General features: G+C 44.9%; 1 protein-coding gene across 1 annotated transcript in view; it reads left to right on the forward strand.

Moving 5' to 3' along the window:
* Positions 1–16474, forward strand: part of TTR (transthyretin) — a 127891-nt gene extending 111417 nt beyond the window's left edge. Inside the window, exon 4 of the mRNA XM_069218891.1 lies at positions 16233–16474. Coding sequence (XP_069074992.1) covers positions 16233–16340 — 108 coding nt within the window. The 3' untranslated portion in view covers positions 16341–16474. The remainder of the gene's footprint in view (positions 1–16232) is intronic.
* The last annotated feature ends 1605 nt before the right edge of the window (positions 16475–18079 follow it).

An 18079-nucleotide genomic window follows, 5' to 3' on the forward strand; every position in this document is an offset into this window, starting at 1 on the left:
TGGCTCCCCGTCAGCAAAAGGATCATCTTCTAACTACTGATCCACGCTCACAAGGCTCTCCGTGACACCAGCCCTGCCTACCTCAACGAGCGTCTCAACTTCCATGTCCCCACCCGCCAGCTCTGTTCCGCCAACCTCGCCACTGCCCCCCGCACCCACCGTACCACTACCGGGGACAGATCCTTCTCCCACCTCGCCGCCAAAACCTGGAACTCCCTCCCCGTCAACCTACGTCTGACCCAGGACCTCCTGACGTTCAGGAAGCATCTCAAGACCTGGCTGTTCGAGCAGTAGCAGCCCTCCCCACACACCCCCGCAGCGCCTTGAGACCCTATCGGTAAGATGTGTTGCTCTTCCACTATGTTGTGTTTTGCAAGAGTGAAGCAAGTCTTTGATATATTTGGCCCAGAATTTTCACCTCCATTGGATGTCTTCAAGTTGTGTACAGAGTTGATAGTCTTGCTGCTCTTTAGTTGATTCTGGTTGAAAACCTGGAGGTTTACATTACACTATGTCCCTCCCACTAATTTTGCTCTGTTCTCACCATAGTGAACTTTGCCTTTTGTGGCAAATGCTAGGTTATTTCATACTGAGCAGAGTATTTTTTCTGCATAACACAGCATTCTCGGCCTTTCACGCAATGCTTTCTACTGGTTCAAATGGCTGGCTATTCAAATTTTATTTATTCATCCTTGCATCCATGTACGACACCTTTCAAGACAAGCCTTCATGATAACCTATACAATATGTAAGCTTCTTCCTAAATCTAAGAAGTGAGGTGGAGGCTTTTATACGTAGCTGCAGGTCATTCCACGCTTTAGGAGCAATGTGGAAGGCTTGACCAACGGATCTATTTTTCCGTATGTGTGAGATTTATGCAAGTAGGAGTCTGGCGAAGCAGAGGTGTCTGGAAGGTTTCTGAAAGCAGATGCAATTATTGAGCTATGCTGAGCCAGTGCTATCTAGTGACTTGAAAGAATGTATGAGAAATTTGCAATGTGTTTGTTTGTGAATAGGGAGCCAGTGTAGCTCATTCAGGCATGGTGTGATGTGAGTGCAGAGTGGGAGGTTGTGTGTAATTCCAGCCACTGAGTTCTAAATGGTCAGCAGCTGTCTGGTGAGTTTTTTGTTGATCATGGCATAGAGGGCATCCTCATAGTTCACCTTGCTGGACTAGGGTGTGCATGATGGTTTTCAAGGGGCTTATTGGGAGCCATTTGAAAATCTTCCTCATCATCTTCAGGCGATTGAAGCATGATGCGGTGACAGCATTTACATGGGCTATCAAGTCGATGATGATCCTGACTTTCTTTTGCATTGTCAGTCCTATCTCTGTTGGCCATTAGGTGGAGTCCCACTGTGATGTGCTCTTCTCAAAGATCACAATTTCGGTCTTGTCGGTGTTCAGCTTTACACAACCAACCTTCAACCAGTGGGCGATTTCAGTCATAGAGGCATTGAACTTGATCCGGGTACTGCACATCTTGTCTGTGAAGGAAAGTATGATGTGCATGTTGTCAGCTTAAGAAAGGATATTGATGTTGTGAGAGTGGATGATGCTGGTTAGAAAGATCATGTATGTGTTGAAGGTCGAGCTCATGGAGGATCCTTGAGGAATTCCGCAGATGAGGTTGCAGGTGTCCAAGGTGTACTTTGCTAGACTGACTGACTGGGTCCTTCCAGTCAGGAAGGAGCAGATCCATCAGAATGCATGTCCTCAGATTCCGATGTAGGGTAAGCACTGAATGACGATGGGGTGGAAGACTGTGTCAAATGCTGCAGAGTGGTCCAGGAAGCTGAGGGTCACAGTGTCTCCTTTGTCCAGAGTCGTGTGGATGTCTTTTGTGGCAGTAATGAGGGCAGTTTCCATGCTGTGGTTGGGTCTGAAGCAGGCTGAGTGGTGTGAAGGAGTTAGCGGTCATTGAGGTATTTGGTGAGGTGTCTATTGATGATTTTCTCTAGGCCATGGCTGGAAATTATAGCAGGGAGCATGATCTGTAGTTGGTGCATGTTGAAGGGTCCTCAGAGAATTTCTTCAAAAACGAAAGGACAGTTGCATGTTTCCAAGCACCATGAAAAGTTACAGATGAGGTGGAGGCATTCAGAATGGGTGTCAGCATGTCACAGATGAGCTGCAGTCCTCTGAAGTAGGCATGTTGGGGGCAGGGGTCTGTATGGGACTATTGAGTGGTGGTGGTTTCTTCTGGGGAGATGATGGACCATCTGGTTAGCACTGGTTCTTTGAATAAGAGCGGGAGTGTTTGGCAAGGTCTGTGGGTTGCGGGTTGAAGTTGCTGTAAATGGCAGTGACTTTGTTGTTGAAAAATTAAGAGAGATTGTTTCAGAGGTCCTGTGATGAGAGGATCGTGTTGGAGGCGGCTGATGGTGTGTTGAAATCTTTCACAATGGTGAGTATTTTTTTAGTTCTGCTGGTGCTGGAATCAATCAGATCGGCAGTTTAGTGGTATGATCATTCAGCGTTGTAGGACAGATTTGAAGGTGCTACTTTCTGCATTGTCCTGACTTAGGCGGTCATTCTGACCACGGCGGGCGGCGGTCGCCGCCCGCCATGCAGTTACCGCCGAATGACCGCCCCGCGGTCAAAAGACCGCGGCGGCCATTCCAACTTTCCCGCTGGGCCGGCGGGCGACCGCCAAAAGGCTGCCCACCGGCCCAGCGGGAAAGCCCCTGCAACAAGGAAGCCCGCTCCGAATGGAGCCGGCGGAGTTGCAGGGGTGCGACGGGTGCAGTGGCACCCGTCGCGATTTTCACTGTCTGCTAAGCAGACAGTGAAAATCTGTATGGGGCCCTGTGAGGGGGCCCCTGCACTGCCCAGTGGCCCCCAGGGGCCCCACGACACCCTTTCCCGCCATCCTGGTTCTGGCGGTGACAACCGCCAGAAACAGGCTGGCGGGAAGGGGGTCGGAATCCCCGTGGCGGTGCTGCAAGCAGCGCCGCCATGGAGGATTCCCTGGGCCAGGGGAAAACCGGCGGGAAACCGCCGGTTCCCCTTTTCTGACCGCGGCTTTACCGCCGCAGTCAGAATAGCCCAGGAAGCACCGCCAGCCTGTTGGCGGTGCTTCCGCTGCCCTCCGCCCTGGCTAGGTGTGGCAGTTTGAATGCTTCTTTGTCCTGCTGAAAGAGTAAAATGATGACAAGGCCACTCCACTAAAAAATAGTAGTGCACTGGGCAGAATTTGGTACACTTTAAAGAGATTATCAGACAAATTAATGAAGGTTAATAAACTATGCCCCCCTATGTATGAATTGTATATGTTGTTTAAAAAAATAGCAGGGTGAGACGGTGAAAGCTGTCTCAAAGGCCACATCTAAAAAGCTATAAACTAGCAATTACAATTGTGTGTTACATATGTAAATACCTCAAATAGCATGCACTGTTCTAACAACAAGGCTGCTTGAGCCCCATTGCCAAAACCCAATGGGACCATTAAAGGATCAGTCGTAACCATCCATGGAATGCCATGGCCTTGGTGGACAGTACATCACAGCAATGGCAAACAATGAGAAACACTAGTGGATATAGTTACAAAGTATTTGTGCTGGTTCTGTAACACACAAAAGTGATGCTAGTTGATGCAAAGTCTTTTTTTTCAATTTAGTCTCCAGCACGATACTTGTATAGTGTCCCTGAAAACTTACTAAAATTTGTTTATAAAAAAAAAACTGTATTGTGGTGGAGATTCACATGAAAGTAGGGCTAAGCAGCACCTATTCCTTGCTTGCATTACTTAGCGCCAAGGGTGTGTTTCATAGGTGGTTCCCACACAACCACTCATGGGTTTTGTTACGAAACCCTAAATATTACAAAAAATTAGACAGGGTTTTGCATCAGAAAATAACATCATTTTGAAACAGGTGCTAGCAAAGAGAAATTATTTTATTTTTCCTTTTGTTTCCATCTTTGCATGTGTACTGCATTGGGCAGCACACATTCAAAGCAGTAAAATATTTAAAGTTACTGTCAGCATAGTAATTTGTACTGGAAGGCTAGCCTTCCAGTACAAAACCTATGCTAGACTTACACAGGCACCTTTCAACTATGGTGCAAAGGTGTGTGAGTGACAATTGGCAGCCTGATTGTGCCACAGAGGTAGGGAGAGAGGAGAGTCCATATATCTGTAGATATGGTGCTGTCCTGCTATTTCCTTCTCATGCAGCACAGCTCAATACTTTTGACTGCTGTATTGCATTGTGTGAGAATTTAGTAAACAGACTCCTAGATGAATATGGCCAAAGAGGGCTAATTCAAACTCCCTCTCTATCTATACTTGTGATTTTAATTTTTTGAAGAATTTATAGCATTATGGGGGTCATTCCGACCCCGGCCGCCAAAAGGCCGCCCGCCGGCCCAGCGGGAAAGACCCAGCAACGATGAAGCTGGCTCCGAATGGAGCCGGCGGAGTTGCTGGGGTGCGACGGGTGCAGTGGCACCCGTCGCGATTTTCAGTGTCTGCAAAGCAGACACTGAAAATCATTATGGGGCCCTGTTAGGGGGCCCCTGCACTGCCCATGCCAGTGGCATGGGCAGTGCAGGGGCCCCACGACCACCACGTTCCCGCCATCCTGTTCCTGGCGGTAGAAACCGCCGGGATGGCGGGAAGGGGGTCGGAATCCCCATGGCGGATTCCCTGGGCCAGGGGAAAACCGTCGGGAAACCGCCGGTTCCCCTTTTCTGACCGCGGCTTTACCGCCGCGGTCAGAATGGCCCAGGAAGCACCGCCAGCCTGTTGGCGGTGCTTCCACGGTCGTTGGCCCTGGCGGTTGGTGACCGCCAGGGTCAGAATGACCCCCTATGTCTTGTAGACATCAGCAGCTTCCAGTAGCTAGACCTAAAAAAAGGATAACAGATACTTGTCATGCCTTTCAGACAAATCTTCATCCAAATCTGGGACTCAAATGTAATCTTATTTAGAAAGCTAAGTTTACAGTTTTTCTCCCTATAGGCCACTTGAAGTGTATCTTTTCACCTTACCACTGAAATTCGAACCACAGTTTACAGTGGCATGCTATATTTTTCCATTTCAGCTGCCAGTACTGATATAATGATTCTTTCAGCTTGTGTCCAATTCAATATGTTGCACTCTTTATTCGTCAAATTACTTGTGTCATTCTGACTTTGATAAAATTATATTTCTGAATCACTTCATTACTATAACCAGCTGGTCCAATTTATTACTCACAGCTGTGTAGTTTGTGCATAGAGTAGTGAGGTAAATGCTATTGGCTCTGCCTTTGGACTCTGCAGGTAGTGTGTCACTGTCCCCTCCTGAAAAACAGAATTCCATGTTTGTAAAGTCATCAGTCATCTGAGGTGTATCAAAGGAAACCATGAAGGAACATTTGTACATTTTTGGAAGAAACTACAGATCATTTGATGTATTTAGCAATGTCTAGAAATTCCTCAAGAGAATGATACTAGCAACTAAGCTATTGCTCCTGTATTTTCTTGAAGTTGCAAATAAAGAGGAATTAATCTCATAAGTGAATGTTACCAACATGCTTAAATTCACTCATAGCCATTAAGATACATAAAATTGCTATTTATTCTTCAATTGTCTCTTCCCTTCCCAGCTTCTGCTTCAAGAAATTATGTTGTTCTGAAGTTATGGATGGTTCATCCAAATATTGTTCCTAGTTCCGAGCTACAGTCTCTCAAGACTGATCCCATAATCCCTTATGCAAAAGCCTGGTCGAGGTACTACCATGTCAGACAAATTATTAAAAGCTTGTTGGCCAGTCTCCCATGAATTATTGAGCAATGGGGCAGCGCATCTTCTAGCATCATATTTACAGGCATTGATGACCACAACGTAGTTCTCAGAAACTCTCAGCTACTTCCTCCACCTCATGGGAGGCTTACCAGGAAACTCTAAGCATGGCGGCGGCTGAATGACATTTTGTGCAGTAGTCATGGTTTACAACCACAGTTAAATGTTCAGACAAATGGTTGAAGAGGTAACACTAGAATGGACAAGAGTGTGGAAAACTACTCCTCTAGTCATCATCATATAAACTTTATTCATAAATGTCATACATCCATAAAAGTATACAAAACGTACATAAATAGCAGTCAAGGAATAAAAACATTAAAATGGAATAGATCTATATACAAAAACAGTTGACTTTAAAAAAGTCACAGAGCCCCTGCCCTTGGGCTGAGGGATACTACATAACGAACCATTAGCAGAAGCAAATTTTGTGGCTCGCTGCACAATATTAGTTACCCAGCTACCCTGAGCAGAAAAAATAATACCCAAATAGGGAAAAGGGTTACAACTGGTCAACTGTTGATTACCAAATGACACATATGACAATAAAGAACGCTTAGGGCTGCAAGCCATAACATGGGGCTTACTAAAGTTAGTATGGCGGTCCAGGGATGTCCTGAAATCAACAAGCGCATTAACTAACTTCGGCAGGGCCCTGGGAGTATGTGCCAAAAGCACTGTGTCATCTGTGTACAATAATGGGGGCAGGAGTTTACACTGTTTAATCAGGAGTGGCTTGTATCAAATGTGACTGCAAATGATTAATAGAAAGAAGAAACAAAAGAGGGGCAAAAACACACCCTTGTCTCACTCCACAGTGTATTCCAATGTCCCTTAATACAACCCCCTGCTTACTAATGGGAACCCAGGCCCTCATATCTGAATACATATATGCAAGGAAGTGACCTAGGGTTACATCAAGACCTCTCACGGCAAATGAGTGACATAACTTAGCTCGATTCATGCAATCAAATGCCGACAATAGGTCCATGAATGCCAGATACAGTGGAGACCGCTTTACTACAGTACACTTGCGCAGGACCAGATTAAGATTGAGACATTGGTCAATAGTGCCAATTTTACACCTAAACCTATGACAATTATTCAAAACAAACTCTTCCACAACTCACGCCATAATCCGATTATAAATACATCGACCCAAGATCTTGACTGTTGCATCGATTAAAGATATTGGCTGCTAACAGGCTGGAGATGAGCGATCTCCTTTTTTGAAAATAGGAACAATTATAGAAGTACCCCAGCTAGCAGGTAGTGGACAGCATGATTACTCATTAGAACATTGGGAAGTAAGGGAGCCCAAAGGGCAGTATTACATTCGATCAGGGCAATAGGTACTCCATCTGGACCAGGAGCCTTTCCAGCCACACTTTAAGCAATATCATTTTCTACTTCCTCTATAGTTCTCAGAAAACAAGCTACTGCATCATAGTGAATAGAAAATGAATCAGATGGAAAAGGAGCTGCATAAATAATGCTAAAGTGTTCTTCCCATGCACTTGCTACAATTTGGCATGAAATAGCACTATTTGAGCCATTTATATGCTTAACATCAGCTACAGCCGCCCAGAACATAGCACTATTCCCCTGCTTAGCGGCCTGGGCTAACACTTCCCACTATGCAGACACAGGGGGTCATTCTCAATTCTGAGCCGGCGTCCTCGTGGGAAGGTTGATTTGCCCTGGGCTGGCGGGCGGCCTTTTGGCGGCCGCCCGCCAGCCCAGGGCAAATCCCAAAATACCCTCAGCGGTCTTTCGACCGCGGAGCGGTATTTTGGTGGGGGAACTTCGGCGGGCGGCCTCCGCCGCCCGCCGAAGTTAGAATCACCCCCACAAACTCATACCGGCACTTATGTGTAATTTTTTTATGCTGCTTGTGTTGATGCACCACTAGGAGAGGGTCCCTGGGGTTAGCACCAAGTGCGCACAGAAGAGCCCTATTTGATACTGAACATTCAGCATTATACCATCTTGGAATATCCACTGTATGCTTGGCTAGTTTCAACAAAGCCTTCCTAATCCCAGAACACAAGGTGGAAAAAGCTTCCACCCCATATTGTCCAGAAAGATCTTCTGTCAAGCACAGATCATTCAGAGTTAACTCAGGGCTCGCCATTCTCCAAGCCAACCATAGATTGTTGGTGCTAGGTTTCAGGGAGCATGCTCCAACATGCCACCTGTACTTCCCCTTAGAACAGACAGAAAGTGTAACTTTAAATCAAATTGTGATCACTATAGCTGGACTAAATAACCCTCCTAGACCAGATTACTCACTCCATATTACGTGTAAAAAATACATAGTCTATAACGGATGGCCTCACATGCCCCTTAAAAGTGGGAACACTGCTAACAAGGACACCTGAGCAAGCCATCACATTAACCAAATCCTGGGGCACGAGGAAGGAAACCAGCTCTGCACAACAGGGATCTATAGGAGAGTGAAAATCCAGAAGAAGGTCCTCATGGAGCACCAGTAGACATACATTAAAATCGTCAGCAAGGCAAACGTTCAATGAACACCCAGAAGTAACCACATCTTCAGCTAGGTCTGCAATAAATTTAAACAAAGGGGGAAGTCTGGAGGTAGAGATGCCATTAAAATCATTGCTATAAAATTAATGATATACAAGATTAAAGCTGCTTTAATTACTACACCATGAAAACTAACATTGTTACATCTCGCAGCTGAGACAGTAGCCCCTATTTGTATTAACCCAGATTGCCAGCCCACCCAAAGCAAGTCCACTGCGTGATGGGATTGCATGAACACTAAAACAATGAAAACCATCGACCATTAAGGACACTGGGGGTTATTCTAACTTTGGAGGAGGTGTTAATCCGTCCCAAAAGTGACGGAAAAGTGACGGATTTACCACCAGCCGTATTACGAGTCCATTATATCCTATGGAACTCGTAATACGGCTGGTGGTATATCCGTCACTTTACCGTCACTTTTGGGACGGATTAACACTCCTCCAAAGTTAGAATAACCCCCACTGTGTCTTAGGTTTCTTGTAACAAAATAATATCATACTCCTGCACGAAAATCAACCAGTCAGTAATGTCATCCTTTGATCTGAGACCAGCCACATTCCAACATAGAATTCTGAGAGAATCAATTTCTCTGCTTAACGATGTACTTTAAATTTGTTCAGGTTCATTCTATTCAATGTAGTGGCTAGAACCATACAGTAGGTGAGGATTACTGCTGAGTATTATATATATTATTTTTGAGGATTTGCTGCTCAAAAAGCGGTGCAAATGCAGCGCTAAACAAAACATAAATACGGGCCAAAGTTATTAGTTGAACGTACCTCGAGCTGCACCAAATGCTCAATTATTGATTGCACAAAATGTCTCCACTAAAGATGTATCCATATGCAAATTTTCAACCATCTGAGAAGCCACAGAGTCAGTAAACAGGCCAAGGTTCCTACCATGTGCACTTTGCTCCTCTAGCCCTTCCAATGCTGCCAGCGGTTAGCCGTATATTATGTCTTCAACTAATCCCTGCCGGAAACAAAAAACACATAGGGGGTCATTCTGACCCCGGCGGTAACTACCGCCATGGCGGAGGTTGGCGGTAGCACCGCCAACAGGCCGGCGGTGCTCCGCCGGGCATTCTGACCGCGGCGGTACAGCCGCGGCCAGAAGCGGAAAGCCGGCGGTGTACCGCCGACTTTCCGCTGCCCGTCAGAATCCTCCATGGCGGCGGAGCGCGCTCCGCCGCCATGGGGATTCTGACACCCCCTACCGCCATCCTGTTCATGGCGGTTCTCCCGCCAGGAACAGGATGGCGGTAGGGGGTGCCGCGGGGCCCCTGGGGGCCCCTGCCGTGCCCATGCCAATGGCATGGGCACGGCAGGGGCCCCCGTAAGAGGGCCCCACAAAGTATTTCAGTGTCTGCCTAGCAGACACTGAAATACGCGACGGGTGCAACTGCACCCGTCGCACCTTCCCACTCCGCCGGCTCAATTCTGAGCCGGCCACCTAGTGGGAAGGTTGATTTGCCCTGGGCTGGCGGGCGGTCTTTTGGCGGCCGCCCGCCAGCCCAGGGCAAATCTCAGAATCACCGCCGCGGTCTTTTGACCGCGGTGCGGTGTTCTGACGGCGGTACCTTGGCGGACGGCCTCCGCCGTCTGCCAAGGTCAGAATGACCCCCATAGTTCCCTTTCTGAACACTACCAAAACCTGTATGCTTCTCATCTCATTTCTAATATACACTACTACACCCAACTCTTCTGCCCACAAACATGAATTCTACTTTGACAGTGATGTGAGCTTAATTCATCACTACTATCTGCGTTTATCCCACTGATACCCTTTTCCCAATCAGCAAACCTCCTGAGCTAAGCCACAGCTATCACCAAACTTGTCTACAGCTGGAACATATTCCTCAATCTCCACTTTACTCATTTCCCGAAGAAAAATAATTCTACTTTGAAGACCCATACATCTGCTTATGTACAAAATGCAGGATGTATTCAGCCTCTATTTTGCATAAAGCAATTATTTCTGCCTCCTTTTGGTCTCATCGCCTACTAGCCATTACGCATCCTTCCAGGCTGTGGCAGTATGCACATTTGCACCTTTTGGCTGAAACATACTACCAATTACCATATAGGCATGCTTATTCAAGGTTACCTCATAACTTTCTCTGGAACTCAGAAATTTCCTTGTATTACTACTTTATCTTGCCAAGAAATACCAGAGCCTTTCTAATCATGATATGGTTACATGCAATAAGTACTGTGGTATCGAACCAATGTGTAGTGTATGTTTAGTAATAATGCTGGGAGAACCAAATGAATGCAAGATAGTGAGTTATTTAGCACTAGTACCCCTGCTGAAAGTTTATTAACAATATATTATGTAACATTATGTACTTTCAACGTATCGAGTGGTGCTTGTATTCATCGTTTCATGATGAACTTTTAACTTTCACTAGTCTTCCCTGTTTCCTAATGCACAGGGACCATTTTAAAGTGTGTCAAAAAGTATATCTTCTATAATTTGCCTTGTAGAGGGTGCCATCTTTGTAAAGCTAAGCTAGAATTTTGCTGCATGCAAGATGTTATTAGAGGCAACCTCATGGCATGAAATTGCTGATTATGAAGTTATGTTGCAAGAAAAGCATATTGTTGAACCACAAAAAGGATAAATATTAATAATATCACAAAGACGACCACAACAATGCACACTGAGGGGCTAATAATTAGATTGCCTGACCTGTGCCATCTAAAGAGAGCTTCTCTTCAGAGGGCTGGGTTCTCAACATACCTCTGGCACCAAGCAATCTGAAGATGCTGGTCCCATCAATGGATAATGATTAATTTCCCCCAGCCAATACTGAGATGAGTCTGCCCACTCCAATAAAAAATGACCCATCTACTACAATGAAACTCTCTGGTCCTGGTGCAAGGAGACCTGAGCACACTTACCTGCAAGAGTTCTCACTGAATGGACTGCATGGACTACATTTGTAGGAAAGGACAGGATTTTCACTGAGGAGCCAGGACCTGCCTGGGCTGCTCTGGAACTCTGCATGGACAGTAAAGGTCTGGTTGCTTGCTGTGGGTTTGACACAGAAGTAAGGTAATCTTGTGACCACACCCGTTCTTCCAGAATAAAAAAATACTGAATAATTGAATGAAGTATTCTGCTGATTTACTGTAATTTTTTGTAAAGGAACTGGAAGCATAAGGTGATGTTTAGACTCCCAATGGATTGAAAGATCTGCATGGTAGTGGATTTTTCCATGCACTTGTTCCTCTTCAACTGTAGAGACCACCAATGAATGACTTTCTGTGTTGGTGAAGTTCTCCAGAGAAGGCATACGGCAAACATTCTGGGGAGGTCAGAGCGCTACCACAAGGTTACACCCACACTCAAAATGTTTATGTCTCTATTCAGTCTTGGGCCCTTTCTGAAAGTATCATCCTTGATTGTATCTCACCCCTTGCTCTCCAATACCTCTTCAGATGTCAAGGATGTCACTTTAAAACATTCCTCACTTCATCAATCAGGCTTGTGCAACATCTCTGGCTCCTGCTGTTTACCTTGGTTGTATCTTGGTTGATGGGGGACTAGACTGCCCCAATTAACTATTACAAATGTCCATAAGCTCAAACACAGCAGGTGGCCCTATACCTTAAAATCTACAGCAGATCTATCTTGTATTTTAAGAGCACTATATTTTTCTACAACAATCACAAATGTGATTATCAACATGACTAACAACAATTAAAGGGAGTGGAGGAAACCATGGACATTGGCCCCAGTGGTAGGCTACCAGATAGTTTGCGTAACTGTTGCACTCACAATTGCATTGCCAAAGACTTTTTTACATGTACATTTTTTACTTTGTTTGCCCTGTGTCTTGTTTTATTACTTTGTTTCCCCAAGTAATTACTATGCTAGATGTGATCTTCGGTTTCATGTATCTCCTGATTCAGTTTACCACAGGTAGTTTATCTCTATAAAAAAACATTGGGCCTCATGTGCAAAACTGTTGAAAGTGGCCCCTCTGCCCGGTCACCCTCATACTTTTTGCCTTCCTCCTCTTCTTTTACTGACCTCATTTTTGCTGGCTTTACGTCTTTGGACACTTTACCACTGCTAACAAGTGCTAAAGTGCGTGCGCTCTCTCCCTAAAAACATGGTAACATTGGTTCATACCCAATTGGCATATTTGATTTACTTCTAAGTCCCTAATAAAGTGCACTACATGTGCACAGGGCCTGCAAATTCAATGCTACTAGTGGGCCTGCAGCACTGGTTCTGCCACCCACATAAGTAGCCCCTTAACCATGTCCCAGGCCTGCCACTGCAGGGCCTGTGGGTGCAGTTTTACTGACACTCCGACTTGGCATTTAAAAGTACTTACCAAACCTTAAACACCCCTTTTTCTACATCTGAGTCACCCCTAAGGTAGGCCCTAGGTAACCCATAGGGCAGGGTGCTATGTAGGTGAAAGTCAGGACATGTACATGTGTGTTTTATATGTCCTGGTAGTCGAAAATGCCTAAATTCTTTCTCCGCTACTGTGATTCCTGCTCCTTTCATAGGATAGCACTAGGGCTACCCTCATTTTCTGTTTGAGTGGTAGATTCTGATCGGAAAGGGGTAGCCAGGTCATATTTTGTATGGCTAGAATGGTAATAGAAAATCCTGCTTATTGGTGAAGTTGGATTTTATACTACTATTTTAGAAATGCCCCTTTTAGAAAGTGAGCATTTCTCTGCACCTAAAATTAATCTGTGCCTTACACCCTTCTCCAATCTAAATCGGGCTGGGCTGGTTGACAGCTCTCTTGTGCATTTCACCCAGACAACCACAAACACAGGATACTCAGTCACATCTGCACTCATCTGCATACTGAATGGGTCTTCCTGGGCTGGGAGGGCCTGACACTTACATTTCAAAGGCTAGTGGCCTGCCCTCACTCCATGGACTGCCAAACCCCCTACTGGGACCCTGGCAGACAGACCAGTGCTGAAAGGGGACCTTGTGCACTTCAAAACCACTCTTTGAAGTCTCCCCTATTTAAAAGGCATTTTTTGGGTTATATAAACTGGGTCCCTGACCCCACCAAATCAGACACTTCTGGACCAGATCCAGCAACCTGTCAAGATGAGCTGCCTGGCTGCCCAAAGGACTCACCTGGACTGCTTTGCTCTGAAGGACTGCTGCCTTGCCGTTGCCCTGGTGTCTTGCTGGCCTCTGATGTTGCTGAGGAGTGCTATCCAAGGGCTTTGATTGAGCTTGCCTGCTGTTCTTGAAGTCTCAGGGCCAAAAAGACTTTCTCTCCTCAAGGAAACACCTTGAGCGGCAAAAATCGATGCACAGCCTGCCGATAATGATGCACAGCCTGCCCAGCGACGAGAAATGCTCCGCATCCCCTAACCGGAACGATGCATCCCGACTCCCCGAGTGGAGACTGACGCAGCGCCTGCCTTGCAACCAGAACTTCAACGCATGGCAATACCAAATCAACACACAGCTGCGCCCAACTTCCTGGGTAAAGAATCAGTGCAGCACCTGCTGTGCGACAGATACTCTGACGCATTGTCCATTGGATCGATGGAGCACCAGTGACTTCATCCTGCATGCCCAGGATTTCCATGCATCGTCCCTGGGCATCAAAAGAACCCCACATTGCATTTAGGATCCAAGACTGTGCACAGGAAATCAATGCAAAGCCATTGAAGTGTGGGGAGAAACAACGCATCGCCTGTGCTGTGTCGGTAAATCCGACGCACACCTTCTTTTTTCCACGCATCTCCTCCTCTGCGGCCTCCGTGCATGTAATTTGGACACACACCAGGTGCTTTGTGCACACAAGAGACAATTGTTGATTTTTAAAGATTTAAGACTCTTCTTGATTTTGCAAAAGTGATATTTCAACTTGTGCTTACCAAATCTTGGTCATTTTTTACCTTAATTTAATCAGATAAATATCTTCTATTTTTCTGAACCTGTGTGGTGTATTTTTGTGGTGTTTTCACTGAGTTATTGCATGATTCATTGGCCAAATACTTTACACATTGCCTTCTAAGTTAAGCCTGACTGCTCATTGGCAAGCTACCAGACGGTGGGCACTGGATAATTTAGATTGTGTGTGACTTACCCTGACTAGGATTGTAGTCCCTATTTGACCAAAGGTGAATACCTCAGCCAACTAGAGACCCCATTTCTAACAAAAACCTTTTAGCAATTGAAAAAGCCAACAATTTGCTAAATCATAGGATTTGCACTTTCTTTAGGTGCAAAAGCTCTTTTCAAAACTGGAAAATGTGTTGTGATACAGAAAGTGGCTCATACGATCTTGTCCTAATCACAAAAAGGAGGGGTGTGACAGGGAAGCAAATGTAGAAATAGAAATGCAAATTGAAAACTGTATTGCAATGTATATATTTATTTAAACAAATGGAAATAACTTTGCAATCTGCAATTCATGCCAAGTGACCTTTATTACTTTTTATGCTGTCCATGTGCATTAACAATTTATGTGTTGGAATAGAAACGCATGCATTGTTCGGATTTACGAATTACAATGTTGGGCCCGTATTTATACTTTTTTAGTGCTGCATTTGCGTGCTTTTGCATCAAAAAATGATGCAAATGCGGCGCTAAAAAGTGTAAATATGGGCCTTAGGGGCATATTTATACTCCGTTTGCGCTGAATGTGCGTCACAAATTTTGACACACATTCGGCGCAAACCCTGCACCATAATTATACTATGACGCCCGACCCCGCGGATGTCAAAAATCCTCCGTGTGCGTCATTTTTTGGATGCAGGAAACCGCCTTGCATTAATGACATGCAAGATAGGCTTTCCCGTCCACAAAATGACTTTAATGCCTGTGCGCCGTATTTATACTCCCGCGTCATTTTGACACACAGGAGGGGTTGGGCCTTAAAAAACAGCGCCCAGCTTGATGTGCGCAGTTTTTTAACGCCTGGGTGAGGGCAGGCGTTAAGGGACCTGTGGGCTCACTTCCATGGTCTCTGACGATGAAAGCAGTCCAGAGGTGCCCTTCCCTGCCCCCAGGGACACCCCTTGCCACCCTCGCCCACCCCTGGAGGACACCCATAGATGGGGGGACCCATCCCAGGTAAGTACATGTAAGTTGAGGTAAGTATAATTTTTTTAATTTTTTTAAGTGGCATAGGGGGGCCTTATTTGGGCCCCCCTACATGACACTGTGCCCAATGGCCATGCCCGGGGGACAGAAGTCCCCTGGGCATGGCCATTAGGCAAGGGGAGTCATTGCTATGGGGGTTGTGCGTCAAAAAATGGTGCAAGTCCGGTTTGAGCCATGATTTTTTACTCAAACCTGACTTGCACCATTTTTTGACGCACAACCCCCATTTTCCCCTACACTGCCTGGTTAGAGTCATTTTTTTTTTACGCTGACCAGCCCGCAGCAACAGCTAACGTCAATCCTTAAATAAGGTGCCCGCTTGGCGCATAGGAATGGCGTTAGCCGGCGGTACATTTATTGACGCAAAAAAGCGCCGGCGCTGGTTTGCATCAAAAAGTATAAATATGGGCCTTAGTTTTTCCGTCACCATGCCCCTGATGAAGGTAATCTGTGAGATTGAGCAATATTTCAAGCAAAATTCGTCGGGAAATAGCCACATTTCTCCGCTTGGCAAGTGTTTTATTTAACTAACAAAAATGTTGGAACACAAATTAATTTAAAAGATGTAATTAAACGACTGCACTCATGCAAATTCCAATTTAAGAAGTGAAGAATAAGAACTGGGGGAAAACGCTGACAGAAATGTCCGTGAAACATTGTTACACCAAGAATGCAATTTATATTTAAGTTGATACTGATATGACTCTGTTTAGGGTGCAGCTACGAAGCAGATCACATTCGTTTGTGCTTTAACGCCACTTTCTCTTTATTTTGCAGGTGGTCTTCAGGGCTAACCACGTTGTACGCCGCAACTACATCATTGCTGCTCTTCTCAGCCCTTATTCACAGACAATCAGCGCAGTAGTTAGCGATCCAATTAGTTAAGTTATTCATCAAATTGGAAACTCACCTACTATTCTAATATCGGTGTATATTCTTTGGTGTGTCCTATGGATGGTGTGGCTTGTTTGTTCTTTCGTACTTCAAGTTGTGTTAAATATAAACTCTGTCTTCAAGTTTTTTCGAGTCCTTTTTTGTGTGCACATGTGGCTTGCAGTAGGTTTGATAAAGAATGGCACTTGGGGGACACACTGTTAAGTGTGTTATGTAACGAATATCTGAATGTTCTACAAAGTAGGGGTTCTTTACACTAGAACTGAAGACCTGGCAGATTCAAAATGCTTCTAAATTCTCATGTTTTCCACTTTTTATCCAGTATAATAGACGGTCACCACGTCTAATTCAAAATGTGTGCTGAGGACTCCCACCCACATTGACGTCTGCCTAAACAATGACCCAGGAACATGACAAACATGGCTGAATGCTTTTACCAGACACTCCTTGGTAAAAGTTCCCAAAAAACAAGAAACAAGGGCTTATCTTCGACCGGGGCTGTTGTTTTTAACAATAATCAATGCATTAGTCAAAGGTAAAAAAAAATACCCTGATTAAAAATGGTTCACCCATTACTGCAAACCAAGCTGTCAGGAGAGGTGATCAGTTCCTTGTTTAAGACTGATAAAAAAAAAAGTATGTTTTAGACTGATTCCAACATTCATAGGTTTATAACAACTTACAATACAGAACATAAGTCTATAAGACCTATGTCGTATAAATATTGGCGTAGCCTGAAAAGTGACTGACTTTAAGATGTGAATACTACTTTCCCAAGGTTCCTTAGACCCATCCTGAATCAGAAAGATGCCATCCATGAATTACAGGTAAATCACCAAATGGTCTTTCCATGTATCTTCTTCAAACATGAACATGTTTTCAAATTTTGCCAGAAACATGTTAGCATAACTTGGGGCTCCAGAAAAAAACCCATGGACGTCCCTGGAGAATACTCCTTCAACCACTACTTTACTGAAGTGCCATTAATATTCTGGATCAGTCCTATAGAGTGAAGCAATGTTTCAGTCCTCTTCTGCCATTGCTTTTTTCAAAATGTCAGTCATATTTTGGATCAACCCAAAGGATGGCAATGTGGTGTTTAGCGAGTCAGGCATTCCGAGTTTACCCTTTCATGGAGCTTTGAGGTCTGTGTGATGGTGTACCACAGCTAAGTTGAGAGAGTGGTGAAGTTAATATCATGTTTGGAACTCTGACAACTAGGGACAAGCTCATGCCAATCTGTACATAATATGCACAAATGATGAACAACATTGCGAAAGCTTCATGAATTGTTGTAAATAGGCTGGCCATTATGTAACACTAAATAGTAATATATTAGGGTAGTGAACACTAGCAGAATTATTTTTATGTGGTTTCTGGAAGGCATAAAACCCTAACACTTCAAATGGGTCCTGACATTCTGCAACATAGCTCACGTGTTACCATGTCTCTCTGCCTAGGGAGCCATGTGTTTGACCTCATGGTCACATGTATTAATCAATCTGTCTGATATATTTTAAAGTAGTAACACTTGTGACAGCAAATTCATAAAGACACAATAGTTTAACTCCAGGCTGCTTTGTAGTAAATTATGGGGAAAGACTATGGGCACATCTAGGACAGGCAATTTACTGTAATATGTGAGGCATTCACACACTGGTTACAGTGTCACAGAGCTGTACAGTTTGAGCAGTGAGTACATATTCAAGCCTGAACTCTTTTTAAGATTT

This window comes from Pleurodeles waltl, chromosome 2_2 (genome assembly GCF_031143425.1).
Source record: "Pleurodeles waltl isolate 20211129_DDA chromosome 2_2, aPleWal1.hap1.20221129, whole genome shotgun sequence".
NCBI lineage: Eukaryota > Metazoa > Chordata > Amphibia > Caudata > Salamandridae > Pleurodeles > Pleurodeles waltl.